General features: G+C 39.9%; 1 protein-coding gene across 1 annotated transcript in view; it reads left to right on the top strand.

Moving 5' to 3' along the window:
• Window positions 1-21,910, top strand: part of cdkal1 (CDK5 regulatory subunit associated protein 1-like 1) — a 201,470-nt gene that overhangs the window by 108,947 nt on the left and 70,613 nt on the right. Inside the window, exons 9-10 of the mRNA XM_019872988.1 lie at window positions 7,859-8,025; window positions 18,265-18,410. Coding sequence (XP_019728547.1) covers window positions 7,859-8,025; window positions 18,265-18,410 — 313 coding nt within the window. The remainder of the gene's footprint in view (window positions 1-7,858; window positions 8,026-18,264; window positions 18,411-21,910) is intronic.

Raw genomic sequence — 21,910 nt, forward strand, 5'->3', positions numbered from 1 at the left:
TCCGCTATTTGATACTGGAAGACAGGGGGCGAAATGCGTCATAGTCCTAGCATTCAAGAGTTTATCAACAGTGAAGCGTATCTTTCATTTTGTACTCGTTAGGTTAAATGTTCTTGTTATTTTTTTGCCTCAGCAGTGTTTTTAGGAACAGATGATGTCTTCGCCTATTCTGGAGTCATGATCATTTTAGATTTGGAAGGTAGTGTGAGTAAGTGACAGTCTGGGATTTAGCTTCCTGCTCATTGAAATCACACCCTCCCTTGAACTTTGAGATAGGAGGATATGGAATGTTAAGTTGCCACTGATGCTGGGTTAGTAGTTTGAAGCCCCCCCCCCCCCACCCACACTCTGAGATTCATGAGCAATTATCCATGAGCAATTATCCTCTTCTTTCCCCTCACTTGCTGTTATCTTATTATTTACTGTGATAAAAGGAAATAGATGCTGAACATAACACAACAGTGCGTGCTATTTGCTTATTCTTTCTTTAGCTCCGTGTTGTTTCTATGTGAATTGCTGTGAGTTAACAAGCTGAATATGCACTGGGGCGGGGCGGGGGCGGTGTATCGATCCTTTGCGCTATGTTTATCCTCTTCTCTCTTTTTGCTGGGCAGATGTGTGTTTGTGCATATTTCTATTCTAATTATCGTCTCCATGGGAATCGACTAGGAGAGTTGAGTGAGGTCAAATCAAGGGGAACAAGTTGTGGTTGAAGCTGATTTCAATAATTTAAAAAGGAGTGTTCACTGAGTGATGTCTGTGCTACTTATTACGAATGGTTTAAACTGAAATAAACAAAACAAAACATATTAACCTGTGCCCTTCCCCGTGTGTTTGAGCACCGCACTTTCTTGATATAAAATGCTTTGAACTACAAATACAAGACACAGCATACATATTGTACGCACCACTCCATCCATTAAGCTCATATGCTTAGTGCTGTTCATGAGGTCATGCGCTTTCTTACTGGTTGCGTGAGTGGTAATGTTTATTAGATTATAGATTGTAATGCACACGAAGCTGATCCTATTATACTGTATCAAATCCTTGTTTTTCCATGACACAAAGCAACACACAGCTAAGCATGTTAAGCCCTCATGATGTGTGAGGGTGTGAGTGTTTGAAGCGTAATCATACTGCATACAACCCTATAGACCACCGATTTAGTGACGTGGTCAGTCCACAGATCGTGATATATTAAAAAAAAAAAAAACTGCAATTGATCGAGACGTCCCTGTTTTTTTTTCCTATTCATCTGTCATGCTGGCTCACACTCAGCGTGCTGTATGTTGTGTAATATGCGAAGCAATTGTTGATCTGTGTCAGGGAAAATGGCGTTTTACTGCGGTTTAAGGGGATCATTTTCATGCTCATGTAATCTGCAGTCTGTTAACATGTTTAAGCCAGTGGCAGTTTGCACAGTTTGGCCTCCTGAAATAGATGGTGTTTCATAGATAAAAAGAAATAATACAAGCAAATCACACCTACATGCACAGATGACGGAACCTGCGGAAGCACAACGGAAAATAAAATCTCGATTTATTTATTTTTTTATGATGTCTGTTGAAGTCAGTCAAGAGTTGAGCCTGAACAAATGCAAATGTCATGGATCTTAAAGTTGCGTTGTAGTTGGAATGGAAAATCGGCCAATGGTTGGGCACTAGTCCAGGGTGTGCCCCGCCTCATTTGCCTAAAGTCTGCGAGCTCCAACTGTGACCCTCCTATAAAAACAAGTTGTATAGAAAATGGATGTGTCTGTGAAATAAAATGACTCAAATATGAGTTCTGTTAGAAAACACAGTTTTTAATGAGATACCTACACTGAGTCGTTCCTTTTGTTTTTTGTTTTTTTGTTTTTTCAATATTCTCTGTGTGTATGCGGCATTTGAAGCAATCACAGCTGACATGTATAAACTACTTAAAAAGAAACAAGCATGACAGAAAATGGGTGGTCACGTTGCGCCATTCATTAGTCTCTCATTATTTAGGAACATTTTAGCATTTCAGCACTGGCTTTCACTTCAGCTCCCGATCATCTAAATCACTTAGATGTGTCATGCTTCCTCAAAGTAACTGCCTCAAAGCATCACCCCCTACCTCCTCATGTCACTTTCCCATCAGTTTGGGTAAAAGTGGAACATGAAAAGTGATAAAGCTTGTATATATATTTTTAACAAAAATAGTGTGCATAATATTTGCATTTCCATGCAAATAAATCCAGCTTCACTTTAAATGACTAAAGTTTCTCATATTTTGAGTACCCTCTTTAACGACAAGCTACTACCGTACCTAAAAACATAATCTTAACTAAAATTTCATATCTTTGACATTGTCGAAGACACCGAGGTGAAGTTTGGATCCCACTCTTTGATTCTATTTGATTAGATTTTGTACTTAATGTTGTGGCTAGTAAGCTTATGTTTGTTTTGCTTGTTGGTATAGGTATGGTTGGTCACAGCGCAGGCCTCTACACAGCTGTTTCCTCTGGTACTGTGCATTATTCTTTGTGTCCGTACTGCTCTTTGGCAGCTTCCAAGGCTCATACCCTAAACAAAGTGGGTCCTGCTCTTTGGCCCAGATTCAGTACCGCCAATCCCTTGCCTCCTTTCATCTTCCGTTGTTTTGCTGTCTTTACAAGGCTGTGCCAAAGTTGACTGAATGTCAATTGTGTGCAGGAAAAGTTCTTCTGCCTGGCTCGTTTGCAATTGTTCCGACTTGCAGAAAAAAAAAATGGTTAGGCTCAAGGGTTTGTTTAATGAATATGCACACATAAAATCAGCTGCAACATTTTGGCCACCTCCACAAACAAAAAAAAAAAAAATCCAACGCAATAGCGATTGAATATATTCAGCCTTCTCCAGCAAAGAAGTGTACGTTTACGACAGTGCTACGGTGTCTAATGTACATTAGCATTTTGTACAGTCCGTAAATTAAATCCCAAACTGAGATACAGTTTCAGATTCAGAACTGTTAATGAATTAAATCTGGAAGGGCATGCAATAAAGACAGTGGTGTATTTTTTTATTATTATTTTTTTTTAAATAGATTATTCATAAAATGACATCGCTACTACTGGTTTTGCATGCATTTGTACATTGCCACATTTTGCGGTCATGGGAGTGCTTTGATACTGTCGGCATTGGTTCCTTTTATTTACGATTCTAAACTATTCTGTTTTTTTTTTTTTCCACGCGAACATTCTTACTTTACCATGTTATAGTAGTTCGTGCAGCAACACACGAGGAGTTGAATGCCAGGCAGGAAGTCAATTTGAATTCAGGATGTCATAGTTGCCATTAATATGCAGTCGCAATGGAATTCTTGATACAATTAGTAGCCCCTCTCTTTGCTGCACACATTGAAACCAGAGGAAACAGCTGTGGATTGTATGTGTGTGCTTTAGTGCAGACAGATGAGGGAGGCCAAGCTAACATTTCCGACTCAACGGTCACATCTTTTGCCAGCAATAACACGATTGACGTGATAATACAAACAAGTCTACTGATAAAACAGAGACTGCAATCAACTAGGCAGGTTATTCGGTGCAATGGAACCCTTGCAATGTGGCCTTTCCCCTCCCCCCCCCCCCCCCCCCGAAAACATAATTAACACAGGCCCCTGAATGTTTTAATATCACACAATACCCAGGCTTACTTACTTGGCAGCAGCGAAGTCACTGGAATTTTGTTTTGAAAGGGACATATTTAGCTCCTGGATACATTTACAGCATGTCTGGTCATTTATTTCAACAGCATGCAGCTAGCAATTAACTGGGACAGAGCTTTGACACTTTTTTTTTTTTGTGGAAACTACAGGAATACATCAATCATTAGATGTGCATGATGCAAGCATGGGTAAGAGAGTGGCTTTTTCTAACCCAAACAAAGTAACGAACTCAGCTGTGAATTTGCCCATTGTACAAATATATAAATTAAAGTGAAATAAGAAATCCATCCAAACAACAAATGATACTTGGGATTTTCACCCTTTGGCATTTTTCTTCTTTCTAAATCCTTAAAAGCAAAGAAGAACTGCTCTAGCTGACCCAATATTGTGAACAAAGCTGTCTCAAACAATCACCAAAACAGTATCAGTCTCATTCTTTTTTTACATGATGGACAGCATTGGATTATTTTATGAAGTGATTTGATTATTTAAAGGACACCTGCTTGGCATGACCTTTTTGTGAATTTCCTGTGTGCTTCTCTCACTGTCCCACTTTCAACATTACCTTCAATGTATAGCGTCTCTTCTTTGTTCAAGAAAAAAATAAATAAACGCCAATAGTCATGATCTAAGTGGTCAGGAAAGCTCAGTGTACTGTACAAGCCCAATTCCAATGCAATTGTGACGTTGTGTTAAACATGAAATCAAAACAGAATACAATCATTTGCAAATCATGTTCAACTGATATTTAATTTAATACACTACAAAGACATAATATTTCATGTTCAAACTGATAAACGTTCTTGTTTTTAGCAAATATGAATGTACAATTTCTGGCTGCAACACTTTCCCAAAAAGCTGGGACAGGTGGCAAAAAAAGACGAATAATGCTCATCAAACACCTGTTTTGAACATCCCGCAAGTGAACAGGCTAACTGGGAACGGGTGCATATTGATTGGGTTAATAAAAAAAAAAAAAAAAGCTTTTTTGAATTGCTCACTCGTCATCTACAGTCCATAACATCATCAAAAGGTTCTGAGAACTAACTAATCCAAAAATATATTGGCACTATTCGACACTCAGTGAATGCAAAAGACATTAAAACCTTGGATGTACTCTTTATTTATTTTCGACACTCTTCACATGTTAAAACACACACACACACACACACACACACACACACACACACACACACACACACACACACACACACATGCACACACGTACGTACATAATCCCCCACCCCGGATTTTAATCTTAATTTTTATTTCACATGAGTTGTTGCTGATGTCATTTTTTCTTAATTAACCTTGACCGCCATTATCTGTAAAACGCTGTAGCGCAGACCGTGCTTTAAAAAAAAAAGGCCTGCTTGCTTCCTCAAAACTCAAATTAATAACTTTAGCTTGCGATTAGGTGAATTTAATGAACCGAGCTACTCTGATTGTTAGACCAAGGTGAGCTCTTGAATTAATTGCATACAGAGGCAAATGTTCACTCTATCCTGTTGTTTTTATTGTGTGTGTGTGTGTGTGTGTGTGTGTGTGTGTGTGTGTGTGTGTGTGTGTGTGTGTGTGTGTGTGTGTGTCTTTGTATTTGAGCAGTGAGCTCTTGAATTAATTGCATACAGAGGCAAATGTTCACTCTATCCTGTTGTTTTTATTGTGTGTGTGTGTGTGTGTGTGTGTGTGTGTGTGTGTGTGTGTGTGTGTGTGTGTGTGTGTGTGTGTGTGTCATTGTATTTGATCATGCGTGATTGATAGATGTGTTTGTAGGTGCGACTGTCCTGCAAAAATCATGAGCGCCTCCTATTGTCAATGATGATGAGCCTTAGAAAAGCGTTTTCATTTGGATAATGATGCCACGATCATCTTTAATCTTGGTGGTCCATGCACACCTTTAAATATGTGCTTTTCCTCCTTTAAGTGTTCCGCACTCGCACGCATCCAATTAGCCACACCGTTTCTCCTCTCTGAATGACCACATGCATCTTTCCGTCCGACTCCGCTTGGTTAATGGTAATGACAGTTGTGTCTTTGTGAGCGTGTGCCACTGCCCCCGCTGCGAGTGTAAATGCGTTGAGATTTCCTTGCATGATCCGGGGTGTGTCGTAACTCATAGCTTAAGCAGACAATCAACTATTTCCAGACCTGCAGCCAAATGACAGTTAGCTCATTAAGCTGTGGTAGTGAGTGTGGCTCTAATCTATCATGAAGCCAGATAAGTCTCCTCTTGCTGGATATGACCTTCACCTTCCGCGAATGCATGTTTATAAGGTGGTTATTTTAATTATTGTGAGTGACTGTGATGGCTTTGCAGCGTAGAATCGATGGCAAGTAAACTCTTCACAATAATTCAAGGAACCGGTGTGATTTTAGATTAGAGTTTCAGGCTTGGCGCCGGGTCATGAAATCTTTTAGCAAATTCTGGCTAAACAGGATCAAAATCTCATAGCCATATTTGGATGTAGTTAACCACGACATCACGTGGGGCAGCCTGTTTCTCCACCGTCTCGCGACGTACGTCGCTCATGCATCCACGCGGCAGAGCCTTTGTAGCCAAATAACACAGAACACTTTTGGGAAGAGATACTTTTTCGGGTTGTGGGCATAACTTGATGGATAACTGCATGTTGTAAGCGTTTAAATGGGCCAAGTTATTCTCCGTAAGAACGTGACAATTGTGCCAAATTGCCCCAAATGAAATGAGAGCACTTATATCGCGGGGAGGGGGGACTCATGCTGTTCCTTGGTTGCATCAGCTCGTCCCCATTTAGGCCCGTCCCAAAAATTGGGACACCTGAGAGGGTGAAAAAGAGTTTTATGCTATTTTTTATCAATTCAGTAGTAAATGCATCTCAGTTTTCAACACATATTTGATGTATTTAAAACCACATACAAATTACTCTATAGGGTCTTTCATGCTTAGTTTTTATTTTAAACTATTATTGGAGTCCGATTTTCATGCAACACTTTTATTACATTTAACCGTGATCATTACTTTGGTGCATTTTATTTTCCTACATTAAGGCACAGTGTTAAGGTTGCACTGTGCTTAATGTTGCAGCGCCTTACGATAATAAATCCAAATGTAATTTTGGAATAAAACCTCTGCCTCATTTTTAAGAACACTTTGGCCCATTATAATGTTGGTCCTATGGTGGTACTTGTAGAGTGCAATTTTTTTAGCTGCTACTTCCTATAAAATGTTGGGAAACCACTGCCAAGTTGACTGATTGACATGTATTTGATTTATAATGCTAATACAGATTGTGATAACACAATATAAAAAAGGTGCCACATGCAGGTTTATTGCAACACATATAATAAACGTTATGTAATGATTACTGCAGTTAATTTTTAATTACAATTTTGTGTAATGCGTTACATCTTAATTTTTCTTGAATTGCTGAAATTGAAAAAAAAAATCTCAAGGAGACATGAATTGCATTTTTTTTATCTTTCTAATGCATGAAATTGCGAAAGCTTCCCTTGCTCAAGTGTATTCATGTTGCAGACATAAATCTAAATTAAGGTGGTGTAAAATCCAATTAATGATAAACATGATTCTCTGGTGGTTGCACTTCCAATGAAGAAGGTCCTCTTGTGTATTGCATGCCGGTTACCACAATAACCTTGAGTTAGATGTATTTACCATGGCGGTGTACTGTTCATGCCCAAGTGAAACTGAAGCTTTGTCTCAAGCGAGCTGTACAATAAAAAATACAAGTTGTGCTTGTCGTGGTACGGTTATGGTTCATCTTGATCTGGCATGTGTTTCCACCGCGGGCTATGTCGGCATCTTCATAGCAGGAGGACAGCATTCAGCTCGCCGATGAGTTAACTAAAGATGACGTGACACGGTACAAGGCGAATATTATCTGTATACTGTACAAGGAAGGCACTCTTAATTCCTTATTCCCATTTTTTTAATGCAGGCTATTCTGTTCATTCAGTCCATCGTAACAAGAACGTCTCACTTATCTTTCAGCTCATCAATGGGTGGCTCCAGTACTATACAGTACTGCGACTCCAGTAGACAGCTGCTGGAACATTTTCGGATCCTTGACGATAGAAAACAGCAAAAGATTCAAGACTGAATCCAACTGGACTGACTTATGTCGCTCAGTGGAAAAGGGTCTTTTGTTCACCTGTGCAATCTTTTCTTGGTTTTGTGTGTGTGTGTGTTTAGAGGGAGTATGTGAAATCTGGCTGACCAGTGAAGACACAGGAGCTTATGGTCGAGACATTGGGACTGACCTGCCCACTCTACTGTGGAGGCTAGTTGAGGAGATTCCTGAAGGGGCCATGCTCAGGCTCGGGATGACCAACCCACCTTATATCCTAGAACACCTTGAGGTATGTAAAACCTAAAACATCAGTACCCATTCATGACAAAGGGTAACATGAAATATTGCACAAACTCGATTGTAATGTGTTTAAGGAAGATATGTTTGACCAGACAGCTGACTGTAGAGATATGTCCTTTTTTTTTGTTGTTTTGTTTTTGTTTTTTTGTTCTGTCCCTGTGGCTTATTGTGTTCTCCCTTCTTGTGGACAAATATTGCTTTGTCTAGATTTAATAAACTAAATGCCTTTCCGTTTTGCTTAGCAAGCAGTATCGCTGCAAACCTCCATTCATTAGTGCAGTTCATTCTCCTCTCTCACTAATGAGTCAATTAAGGACCATTGTGTCCTCTTTAGTCGTCTCGTTTTATCAGTCGTTATTGCCTTGCCTAATGGAACAATGGACATTGTTATCCCGTCTTTCTCTCTCCGTTCAGGCTGCTCTTCGCCATGTGTCTTGTCAATCTAACTTACTATCATTGAAATCTCCCAATTTACACTCTATCTTTCTTGATTATATTTTTCTCCGTCTATTGTCTCGGTCAGTGGTAACAGACATGTCGTCAGGATTTTCAATAGGCAATGGGCTTACTAGCCCCTGCTTTCAGACAACATATTCATTTTTGGAGAAGGAAACAAACCAACATAGAAAAATATTGAAGGGGTGTTGAGGGAAAGATTAATATGAACAGTACTTCTTCTGTCTTTCTTACTACAGTTTTTTTTTTTCATCTCTAATTCATGCCATAATGACAAGATACTCTAGCGTGATGTTTTCCTTTTTTAAGTATGTTTAGAAGTTTACCTTTACCTGAAGCACAATTACCTTCTGGTGCTTAGGCTTTTTGGCAGAAGTCTGTCAAGGAGTAGGGTGTTTGAGCGACATTTCTGGGCGTCAATGGAGCACAAAAATGGGTGGATGGGTGCAAGTGCGTGCCTTATTAGTTAATAGTTGTATGTATGTTCTAAATATGTAAACCTGTGTGTTCTATTAGGGCTATAATGACTGAAACTGCATTTATATTTAAATATTATGGTGGTGCTTACTTTTTAACTTTTTTGGAAAGGGGAGAGGCAAGAGGGGGCGGAGTGTAACCTATGATTATGTGATTGCCAGTCATTTCCAGAAAGCAGTTCTTCTTATCTTTTTAAGATTACGATCAATCTCTGAGGAAATTCATTTGGAAACGTAGTAGAGAAAATTAAAAAGGGAGAAAGAGAGGTCTTGGAGGACTCAAACAGGGACTTCTAACCTAGAAAAAAAAAAGACACATCAGTAAAGTTCATAGCATACAGTTTATGCAGTTGAACCAAACAATTAAAGTTGATTGGCTATTATGAAGTGAAATGAGGACAGAACTTGGGGAAAAATGGGGATGAAGGCCCCGGGATAGATTTGAGGGGTAAAAAGGAGTGAGAACAGAGCTGTGGGATGTTGCATTGGAGGTTGCAATTAACCAGGGGTTAATGGAGGTGGCTAATTGTCCCCCACATGTATAGGTAGGGTTTCTGCTTGGCTACATTACAATTAAAAACCACCCTCCTAATGATAGGGAATAACAATTAACCGATAATTAGAAATATGCTAGGATGACACATTAGCGTGGGCTCTATGTGTGAATCTTAATAATCATTTCATATGCCGGCAACCCGTTTATTGTTAATGTCCATGCATTACATTGAATTATATCTTTTTTCCTTTTAATTCCTCAGTCAATTAACCTACATAAGAAAAGATAAGAGTCATCTTCCCTAACTTATCTGTGCCTTTTGTTGCTCTTGTCCCCCATTTACCCTTTCTTCATTCAACTTCCACCCACACTTCACTTCTTGATTTGTTTCCCACCCACTGACAAAACCCCCCTTTCTTGACCTACTTGTAAACGCCACATTGATGACTATTTATTGGCACCAATGTATAGTTTTTGTTGAATTATTTTCTGTTTACTTCACACGGGGCTGATTAGTACTGTAATGGTTCAAATAGCAGGCAGATCGTCGAAGAGGGTAGCACATTTGCCTCACAGTTCTGAGGTTGGGAGATCAAATCTGAGTTCTGGCCTTCCTATGTGGAGTTTGCACGTTCTCATGACACTTGTGTAGGTTTTTCTTGGTACTTGTCCCACATTCCAAAAACAGGCATGTTAGGTTCATTGTACTTACATGTAATTGGGATTTCTAATGTTTATACTTTTTTTTTTTTTTTTTGCGTGTGTCAAGACAAATTCGCTCACCTTGTCTACAGTTTCAACTGTCAACACTCTGTCAACATACCGGTTGGTACCCACAGTAGCTACAGATAAAACCTGCTCCTTTTCAGCTGCGCGCCGACAGCAGTGCTAAAATAGGAGGTGGAAGTGGTCAGCGTTCATGAAAGTGGATAGCACACATCAAATTGTGCCAAAACCACCACATTATTATCCAAAAAAATCCTCACATTAAGTATCATATGAGAATGAAAGCATTGTCTTTTTAAACAAACCCTTGGTACCAGGTGATGACTTTTTTTTTTTAAATAACCCTTCAACCCTTTGTACAAGCCCCTCAACTTTTTATTACATCACATTGCACAGCCCTTCCGAGGCTGCTTTCTGCAATATGTCTTAATTTTGCCAATGATCGTCAAAGGGTGAAATGCGCACTGCAGAGTGAGCAGTCACTTGCATCCCCTCTCCCTCTTAATTTTTTACAGTTCAGAAGTATCTCCTTTTTCCACCTGTAAATTTTTCCACTTGTTCTAATTGCAATAGTTTATCCAGTTTTTATAGCTGCCAACATGACGGCAGTAATCACAGCAATAAGAATGGTTTGATGATGAAGGTCAAAAGTCGATCCAGTCGTCATGTCGAGTGATGGCCAAATGACACCCTTTTCATTTGAACAAGAACAGCGCTTATACTGTAAAACAGAATTGTAGTAAATGGCTACGATTGAAAGTGAAAATGTTAAGTCACCTCTTCTTCTGAGAAGTTCACCTCCACGCGCACTCACACACATTTTTCTGCGCCTTGTCTCCCTCTGACACCCAAGAACACGCAATTTCTCCTCATGTGCTGCCTTTTCCTTTTCTCTCTTTTTTTCTTTTTTTTCCCCCCTGTCAGACAACCTCAGTACCATTTGCTGATTGGAGCAGTTACAGGCCGACTCTCCTCTCGGTCTTCTGCTCTCTGATGTTTTAGTTGATTGCATTCAGCAATCAGTATTTCATTTTAGAGTAGTTTAAAGTAAAATGCCACCATTTTTGTCCCTCACTTTTCTGCCATTTTTAGCGAGTCCTCCCGCGATCCATCAAACCACCTGCTAATAAATTGCTCAATGGCTGTCAAAGGTGCATCATTTTATCCTTTGATCGTGTAAGGTGTCTGTGCACATACATGATGATACCTGTGAGGCTGCTTTTGCAAGCCCGCGTGTGATTGAGCTGAGCATGGTAGCAGCAAATGAGCTGTGAAAGTAGCCCCGTACGAAGCAATCAGCCGGGCTGAGATGAATGAAATTGCTCTTGTCCATTAAACATCCTCCTCAAACCTCCTCTGAGCTTGACCAGAGAGCCATTAGATAGGCTGTTCACACATTCCACACTCAGCGATGTGCAGTCATGGGTTTATGCATGACTGTACAAGCTCCGAGGAGTTTACTTTACGTTTTGTGATGCTTTATTTAACAAAACTCCTGCCGTTCCAAGACATCTACTGCTTAGCAAAATCCATTCAAATGATTACTGATGCGATGTTTTGAACTTTTTTTTTTTTTTTTTGCCTATGAATACGTTGTTCCAAACTATGAGACGATAGCATCTCCTTGATCCAATGTAGCAATGTTGGTCTCACGTGCAAGCATAAAAAAATAAAAATAAAAATGCAATCTAATGTGACTCAGATATCTATGTCCCAACACAGGAATTTTAATGTAAATGTTGCCAAACGTGCACCCTGAAAACTGGGTTTGACATTACAGTTTTGCATCTTGCATAACAATAATACGATTTATTCAAATTGGATACGAGACGGCTATATTGTTTGTTTGATTTGTTTTTTTTTTTTGGTTTGTTTTTTGGGGGTTTTTTTTGACTGACATTATCAATGTGTCACTTCACAACAAATTTTAATTTGAGCGTTGTGGGACTGCCCAAAAAACCCCAGCAACAACAAAAAAAAAAGAAATTACACTTTTGAAATTTGTACATAGAAAGTTTTGCTAGCGCTGTCAAGAGATTAAAAAGGTGAGATTAATTAATTGTGATCTTTAATTAATTGATCCAATTAATCTATATTTTAATCTCATCAAAACATTGCTGAGAAACCCCCTATTTTCGTTTTAAATTCATTACATTATTGAGCATTGAGGCAGATCAAAAGATTCACATCACAAAAAAAGTGGTATTATAAAGTATTTTATTGTTTTTAAACAGACTTGAACAGATGCAGTCCAAGCCATTTTCTTTCTGCTGTATTTGAGACTAATCCCAAATCCTACCTGCAACCTTTAGTTTCGACCACCAGGGGGAATATCACTGTTTTGTTTTTGTAACAAATACCAAATAATATCCCACACACATTTCTCACCTTCACACGAGACATGCGGACAAGCAAACTACATGAGCGCACGCACTTAAGACGGCACCGTCTCACGACCATTTTCATTTTAATGAAGCCTTTGGGGGCCTCTTCACATTAGTGGCTTAATGTTGCATTGTGCCAGGGATCCCGCACCAAATGAAGCCCCACAGTAAAACTGTTCTCATATGTCTCTTAATTATGACCTCCGACTTCCTGCACAGTCTTTTGTTTTCTGAATGATGGTAATCACATTCAAGGGTTCCTGGAGACCATAATTCGCTCTCCTTGTTGGAGATTGAAAATGTTCCGTTTCTTTCCGATATGGTTACAGACTATTAGGAGCAAAACAACACATTCAGAATGGCATCTGGTGAACACCGACTTAAAGCAGGAGGCCTGTCGTCTAGCGTTTTAACTAGCCACAGAATATCTTGCTTATGCGTGGCTGTTTCCTGTCTCTATTTTGCTCCACCTCACTAAACACTGCAGCAGATGAAGGCAGAGGTATTGCCTCATGCTTCTCAGCAGTTGGGTGCAGACACCTTTCTTCTTCATCTGGAAAGTGTTTTAATTGGCTCGATTTCTTTCCTCTTTTTTTGCTCCGCTTAGCCGCAGTTAGTTTTTGTTATCCTGCTGAGAGTGTGGCTAAACTCATGGGCTGTATTTTTATCATCTTTGACTTAAACTTGAGCATGAAGAACGTGAAACTAATTTGCTCGCTTATGAAATAACCTTGAGTCTCTGGTATCAGTTTTCATAGTTCTGAGCAAATTAAGCAAAACAAAACAAAACAAAAAGGAATAGCAGATATGTATACTGTTTGTGTTTGACAAAATTGCCTTGAGGAAGCAATATTGGTAATAAAGTATTACTATCATTTAAAATCTCTGAAATAAAACAATTCATAATAAAAACGGCAACCAAATAAATAAATACGAATTCACCATGAATGAGAGCCCGGAGCCTTTTTTTTTTTTTTTTTTCACAAAAGGTGATCTTAATTTGGTTCAAAGTACGTGAGTGAAAAGCTTTGTGTTTTGAATGTGCGTTACACGGCTGATGTAACTGCAAATCATCGGTTTACACACCAACAAATTTAACATGCATTTATTCATACGAGACGCAATTTAAATGCGCCCATGGACCAGTAAAGGCAGGCAAAGGAAAGCCTAGTATTTCAATAATGTGCTCTACAACTCATTTGTGTTGGACTGTTTTTTTTTCAGATGTTATTTATGTTGAGTGAAAATAAGGTCAAACTGAATTTGATTCAAGTAAATTATATCTTGTCAGCCGTCGGAACGCACTTAATTAAATAAGTCAATGCTGTTTCCAGTTAAAACTTATGTTTGAACCGTGGAAAACAGTCTTCAGCAGATTTAGTAAATAAATAAATAAATAAATAAAATCAACCTTGCTAAAAAAAAAAAACTACCTGTTTTTTTTTTTTTTTTTAAACTTAATGAAGCTTTTTTTCTGCATAGTACAGTCAGGTCAGTCATTAATAACAGATGCTAGCGATTTTTCTTCGTACAATCCATGTATTGTAACTGCACTGTGTGAGGTGCTGCATTCTGGTATTATCCTCAAGGGAAAATTAAGTGCACTCCTCGAGATGTAGAATATCATGAGAAGCTTGGTTTCTCTTGGCTGCTGCTGAATGCAGTTCCCACCAACTGGGATTTGACTTACTATCCTGGGAACAGAATGTAGAATATTTTTCCCTGAGACTCCCTTGGGTATACCCACTTAATACAACTTGTGGGTTTGTGTATAATTGTCTATGCTTCACAAATATATGAGGTGTGCCAGTAAAGTTCCAGGGCTCGTGTCACAAAAAGAAATACCATATATTTCGCACAATCAGGCGCACCTAAAAGCATTCAATTCTCTCAAAAGCCGACAGTGCGCCCTATAATCCGCCTTATATATGGAGTTACAGTCTCTTTGTATTCCCCACTGAATTGTTTCCCTGTTAGTGTTCCGATGCCACCTCGTGGTGATTATTAGCAGAAACCAATTGTTACCTAAAAGGGTTCTGCCCGACACTAATTGACATGTGCAGTCGCCAACACACGCTCAGTCAGACAGTCCATCAATGGGGAACTGGGACCTGTACTTGCTCACCAACAGACCACAGACTGTCAGGATCCACAGCACCATCTCCTCCATGACCCTCAGAACTAGCTCTCCCCAGGGCTGTGTGCTAAGCCCCCTCCGTTTCACACTACTGGCCTATGACTGCTCTGTGAAATTCCTGAGTTGTCATGCAGTGAAGTTTGCAGAGAACGTAGCGGTAGTGGGACTCATCACGGACAACGATGAGTGCAAGTACAGCGAGGAGGTAGATCTGGTGGACTGGTGCAAAGGTAACAACCTTTGAAGACCAAGGAGATGGTGTTGAGATGCCCTCCCAAGCACATCGGAGGAGCAGCAGTAGAAGTGGTCTCCACCCACAAGTAACTTGGGGTCCATCATTCCAAGGACGTCACTTGAGCCCAAAACACTTCTGGTCTGCCGAAGAAGACTCAACAACGTCTCGACTTCCTCTGGCAGTTATGACCTGCTTAACAGGGGAGCCTTGTCTTGAGGAGCTTCTACAGATGTGAGGTGGAGAGTGTCCTCAGTGCCACCATCACGGTGTGGCACTGTTGCTGCTCGGCTACAGAAAGGAAGGCTCTTCGAAGTACGTTAAAAGCTGCGGAACAGATTGTGCGGAACAACCTCCCCACAACCACAGACATATTCACCACCAGATGCAGAAAGAGGGCTCTTTCCATCATCGAGGACCCAGTCCAACACACACACACACACACACACACACACACACACACACACACACACACACACACACACACACACACACACACACACACACACACACTATACATCTCTCTCTCTCTTTCTGTCACTGGCCTTGGATTACCATTGAAGCTTTAGTTATCGTAGTTTTTGTTATGGGTCGGAAGAGAGGGAAGCCAGATTTACAATATTAATCAAAAATTGAAGTGAATTGTAGCATTCCATTTTATCTGTAATGCCAGCCAGGGATCATGTACAGAAAAAGGCCATGGTTGATGGAAGAACAGTCAAAATCCTCAAAGAAATTTTTCCAAAGAAAACAAAAGATCACAGCATGTTTTGTTTTTGTGAAAATAGAGGTGAGGTATATGCAAGTTAATGTGTAATTCTTGTGAGATCTTTCAACCAAGTCTCCCCTTCTCCACACATACCATATATGTTCCTTTCCTTTCAGTGCTATCTGATTTTAACGGGCTGGATATCAGATCCTTTGAGCTAAGCCAGTTGAGATAGAAGGTTTTTGATTTGTGTGTCTATCAGAGCTGATATAGAAAAGATGAAAGGAATTTGTGTCTTGCTTGCGTGCGTGAACAAAAACGAAAGCCATCACAGGGGGGGCGAGGGGGGCATGAAAAAAAGTGACACAATGTCATACTGTTGTTAAACTGATAATCAGAACAAATCCACAAAAATGCACTCGTACCAACATTTAACGGCAAAATCTCATCAGGCCACGAGGTGATGTTTGAATGTGCTGTCGTTATCGCGACATCGTTTTCTCTGCGGACTCACAAAAGTGTCCGCAAGCACAAAAAAGGCCTGCGGTCCGCAGGGATCGCTAACGACAGAGATTCATATCAGGGTTGTGGGTAATGATTGGAGGATGGGGATGCACTCTGTCAGACACCCACGATAAATGGCTCATGTGAACGAAAAGTCCTCCCCTTATAAGATTAATCCCACAGTTGCCTTCAGCAGTGCCCTGCTTCTGAAACTACCACGTTTAGACCCCGGTTGCCGCCGGTACTCACATGCACACACATCTTGATCATCCGGGAGTTATCCCTGATCGGGAATCTAGACTGCAACATATTGCCATAGCTAATAATGTATGCCTCTTGCATACTAAAACAAGACTACGCTGCACACCGAAACAAGGAGTTTCGACACATGGATCCAGTTTCTGCCCCGGTATATATTGCTGACCTACAGACAGATGACTGTATCAAAATAATTGACAGCTCACTAAGCTCAGTTTACAAGTGCTAAAGGCGACAGTATGACTTCATCCCACTGTGCCCACGATGACCTGTACATATTAATTACTCTCAGAGTGGACATGCCTGTCACAGCAATATTGCACATGCAATGCTTTCTTTGACTTGTATTCTTTTTCTCGGGTAGTGGAGTTGTTTTTGATGATATTACAGAAAAATTCGAGAACAATTCGGAGCACAAACATTGAATGTATTTCTGCTCTTTTGAAGTCAACCCAGTGACACTAGTATTATTCTAGGTCAAAAATGGATACATAGATTCGTACATACGCTAGTGTTGAAGGATTTTCATCAATCTATAAAATCAGGAAAAAGATTTCTTTAATTGAGATAATAAAAATGGCATTTCTTTACATGCATGTTAAATATCGCAATAATGTCTATCACAATATACAACACCCTTATCACATTTTTTTTCCAATATGGTACAGCCCTATTTCTGAAATTGTAAACCTTCGGTCCCAACAAAAAACTAATAATCAAATCAGTTGTCTAAACAGAGTCGTTTGGGAGGGCTTGGAAATAAAATATACTTCTTGTTAGTCCTTCACACAGCATATGAGCAAACATTATTGATGCTTGAATTGTTTTCCTTTAACCCCCCCCCCCCTCTCTCTCTCTCTCTCTCTCTCTCTCTCTCTCTCTCTCTCTCTCTCTCTCTCTCTCTCTCTCACACTCACACATTCTCTCACACTTGTCGCAAGCTGATTTCTGTCACCAATCAAGCGCCTTTTTTTCCCAACCAAATTAATTCTTTCTAATTTGGAGCTTGCATTGGTCAACCCCCTGCGGTGCGCTGTGACTGAGCTCTGTGTGTCTCTGCGTGTCGATGTGTGCGCGTGTACGTACATTTTGTCTGCGCATGAAGTAGGAACCGTCTTCAATAGATCTTAATGAAAAGACGGACTGCAATCAGTACATTCTTGTCAGAAATCATTAAATCATTTCATTCTCCCCTCTCCTTTTCTCTTGCCCTTCTTCTGGTGATTAGCATGCTAATGATACCACCTTGATTATGTCCATTAGACAAATTTGACATCTGTGCTCTCTCCAGCCTTTTAGTTGTAGAAATTACCGTTAAAAAAATGCAATACCCCTTCTATCTTCATTAATATGGCGTTTTTAAAAAGCATGCTCATTTAAACGTATTGTCCACCCCCCCCCCCCCAAAAAAAAAAAAACATTAAAAACACTTGTTTTTATTGAGGGTCTTAATTTCATTTATATCAAATACAAATGTGGTCTGTCTGAGCATTATTATGAGTTGAAAAACAGCAATGTGGGATTTCAAGCTTTTTGAAGTCCTTTAACATATTTATTTCATTGTAAGCCTCCAGCTATTTTCACTTTGTCGGGTTTAAAGGACAAGAAGGCATTAAACAAACACGCACGTGCATACATGCCGAAATGGAATGGGCAGTTTCAAAAGGAAAAAAAAAAAAGTTCTGCATTGCGTGTCCGGAAAGAGACACAGCAACAAAACACCATGATAATCAAGTCAACACATGAAGACATTTATAGGGCTCCAAAGTTGCTTTTGGACCCTGTCACGAATCCCTTCCAACGTTTTACAATTTTACCATCCCTTCCTTGTCTGTCCTGTGCCTCTTTAGGAGATGGCGAAGATATTGAATCATCCACGTGTCTATGCCTTCCTTCACGTTCCTGTGCAGTCAGCCTCTGACAGCGTCCTCATGGACATGAAGAGGGAGTATTGCATTGATGACTTCAGAAGAGTGGTTGACTTCTTGAAAGAACGGTAAGGCAAGCTGTTGACCTTTCGTGGACTTGTGGTATTGAAGGGAGACATGACCTTAACGATGTTTTCATCTTCCATCAGTATTGCTGTTTGGTAAACCTTTGAAGATTGTTTCTCCCCCCCCCCCCATCTGTTGGCAAGCCTGACTTGGCTCAAATGTATCTTGCAGTGTTCTTGTGTCTGCAATCTTTGTGTGTTTAGCACCTGATTTGAAAATTGAAATGACAACAATTCACGTCACACAGTCCCCCCCTCTCGGTTTGCAGCCGACCGCCCTGCAGGTGCATCATGGGAATAAAGCAAACATTTCACGAGCAGCAGAGGATATCTACACCAACATAAAATAAAAGAGTGATAAACCTTCGGATATTCCTAATGTGCAAATAGTGCCCCGTCTGGCCTCGTAATATTTGCACACTCTGTCGTATCACTCGAACAATTTCGCACATACTAAATGCCATCTTATCTTTAAACGCTCTGCTCTTTCGTTCATAGTCCTTTGCTCATATATGTTGTCCTTATGCCTGGAGTGAAGTTTATTCCTTTTATTGTATTTCCCTTCGATAATGCTTTTCTGACCTGTGTGAAGGAAACAAGTTTCACTGCTGCATTAGCACTGTTTCTGCAGTGCATGTGACCATACAGTTCTTGAAGCTTAATTTAGTTTTCAAACTGCACACTGACATCACTGTGGACAATTTCCTCTCCAAGCCTTACTTTCTAGTATATAAATATTACGATAAAACTGGACTCCCCCCCCCCCCTTATGGCATTGTGCACAAAATAAAACGTAATGTATGTAAAAATAATCAGTTTGGCTGTGATTGATTGTCGCCGTGCTCAAATTTCAATAATATGACATTAAGAGATTCATACGAAAATGGGTTGAAGGCTCATATCTGGCTCAAATCTCTTCGTATTACAGAGTGATTTAGGAGTAAGATGTGTATATTATATGCAAGGATGTTATTGCTGTTGCCAGATGATAACCTCTTATCCTTAAGTAAGCCTTTCCCCGGAATTAAATGGCTAGCATGCATGTTTTCAGATAAGCAGTCTATGAGGTATTTGTGGTTCAACACAGTGTTTAGTTGACAAATACAGTACGACTTTGTCATTGTGCCAGTTTGCTCTTATCTTTTATCAAACCTTTTCTCCTGTTGCAGATTAAATATGTTAAGGCAGATATAGCTTGCCCTAAAGCAGGTGAAATCCATTTATTTTACAATTGAGCGCATGTATATACACTCTGTATCTTTTATTTAGGTCAACAGTAGGCTTAAATATAAGCTGGATGGTACAAAAAAATAACAAATAAGACACTGATATTGTCATCTTGGATCACTATATTACAAGTATTTTAGTTTCTGTTCATTTTATTTGGTATGGTCACATTTACAATATATTTATAGGTCTCACATAAATTTCCCAATAGTTTGTTTACCTGCTGTAATTTTGCTCATATAGTAAGTTATTAAAATAATAATTTGATAATCTTCCATTTTCACCATGCAGTATGGGTCCGTATGACACACATTTTTGGCCTTTACATTATACAAGGTTCCATAACAGCTGACCTGTAGCCGGAATCGAATCTTGCACTTCTGTACTGTGAAGCGGACATGCTAACCAGTTTCCACCGTGCCGCCTTATTATCAACCATCCAAACAGTAAATATTGTATGTTGTATTGTTTTATATATATATATAAAAGAAATCATATGTAAGCAATCCACAAAAGCATTAATAGTGAGGCTAAACTGTGTGTGTGTGTGTGTGATATATATATATATAACTCACCCATTTCCCCTACTTCTACAGTTTTACCATGCAATCCTTGGTTTGGTTTCATTGAATGAACAGTTTAGAAAATGTGACCCATCTGGTCTTTGCAATTTACAGTTTATCTAACTCAAGCTTCAAAGATTATTTGGTATTGGGAGTGTTAAACTCAATGCTTGGCATGTTTACAGTCCCACATTTCTCTTGAGAATTTATGTGAGGTTTAAAGTTTCCTTTTGCTGTGTCAGTAGTATGGCACCATTCGTTATGTCAAGCCTATCTTTAAGTTTTGTAGGCATCTGATTCGTCAGAGTCTATCTTTCACTGGGGCTGAAAAGCGAACAATTCATTTTTTTTTTCTGTTCAGGACTGACGCCCCTTTAACATTGACTCTTGTCTTGGTATGTTGATTTGTGTCTTATGGAACTGTTTGACCTAGTAAAGGTCTCCTCCGCTGTCTCCCAAGTTGTTGTTTTAGTGTTCAGATGAAATTCAACACAGTGACACTAATCCGAAAAGGTCGTGACAAATGTCTAAGGAGAAGCTTACCACACTCAGTGCATCTCATCATAAGATCTTGTTTATACTGGCAGACTAGTCCGCTGTGCAAGTTTTCTTTGTATATATTTATGCGCCGTCAGGCTGTTGCTGGCTTCTGTTACCTAAACATAATGTTGGTTAAGTGAACTCAGTGTCGGTACTCATCTCGTAGTTGGCCCAATTTAGCTGGAGCAGTAATAACTGGGAGGCAACTGTATGTCTGGGAGAGAGGCCAGGACAAGCCAAAACACACGACTCCTCTGTTGGATGGCGCAAGAGCGTGTGAGTTCAACCCAAAATTACCGGAAAACAAAAAGTCACAAGCAATGAAAAAACTAACAGGGATGCACTGAAAATTCACACATTTTCAACTGAAAATGGTCCAGATGTGTATTTTCGGTTTTGACCTGAAAGAATTTTTGTCACCAAAACAACATGACCGGATGAACAGAACATTAAGCAAACCCTTTGTGGGTTGAAGTACGGAAGTCCGTCCTCTTGCTTCCGGTTGCTAGCAGGCAAGTGGTCGTGGTGCATCACACCACCGTGCGGAAATGAACCAAGAATTTCCCTGCCGTTGGCCGGGCGCGGGAAGGCCACTCCTGGACTGAGTAGCAACAGTGCTGAGCTTTCAACATTTTTAAACCATCTCTCTCATCTTGGGCAATAAACTACTCAAAATTGTGGGTATTCCGATAGATTTTAGGTTATCATTATCAAGAATAGCAAAGTTCTTGTGATTTATTTTTTTTTTTTTTCATCTGGCAGAGAGGCTCGAGCCAACACTTGCTACCTTAAATCGACTCCTGCCTCTGATTAGCTCTTGGAGCAGTCAGCAGATTTTGTCTAGTGTTGTTACTTGCATTAAGATGGGATCGTGTTTTATGACCACTTTATGCAGAAAATCCAGGTACAGTCTTTCCCCAGTGTTTGCATCATTTGTCTTGCAGCTGTAATTACGCCCCAACTTGTTTAGAGGTCCTTGCAAGGTTCGGAATACCAATCCTGTGGTGAATGTTTGAGTCATGAAGTGACTAATTCATGTCTCCTCACTTTTAGGTGCTGTTTGTCAAAGCGGACAAAACCTGAAAGGGGATTCCCTTGTGTGTGTGTGTGTGTGTGTGTGTGTGTGTGTGTGTGTGTGTGTGTGTGTGTGTGTGTGTGTGTGTGTGTGTGTGT

The sequence above is a fragment of the Hippocampus comes genome, unplaced genomic scaffold, assembly GCF_001891065.2.
Source record: "Hippocampus comes isolate QL1 unplaced genomic scaffold, H_comes_QL1_v1.1 scaffold242, whole genome shotgun sequence".
Classification (NCBI taxonomy): domain Eukaryota; kingdom Metazoa; phylum Chordata; class Actinopteri; order Syngnathiformes; family Syngnathidae; genus Hippocampus; species Hippocampus comes.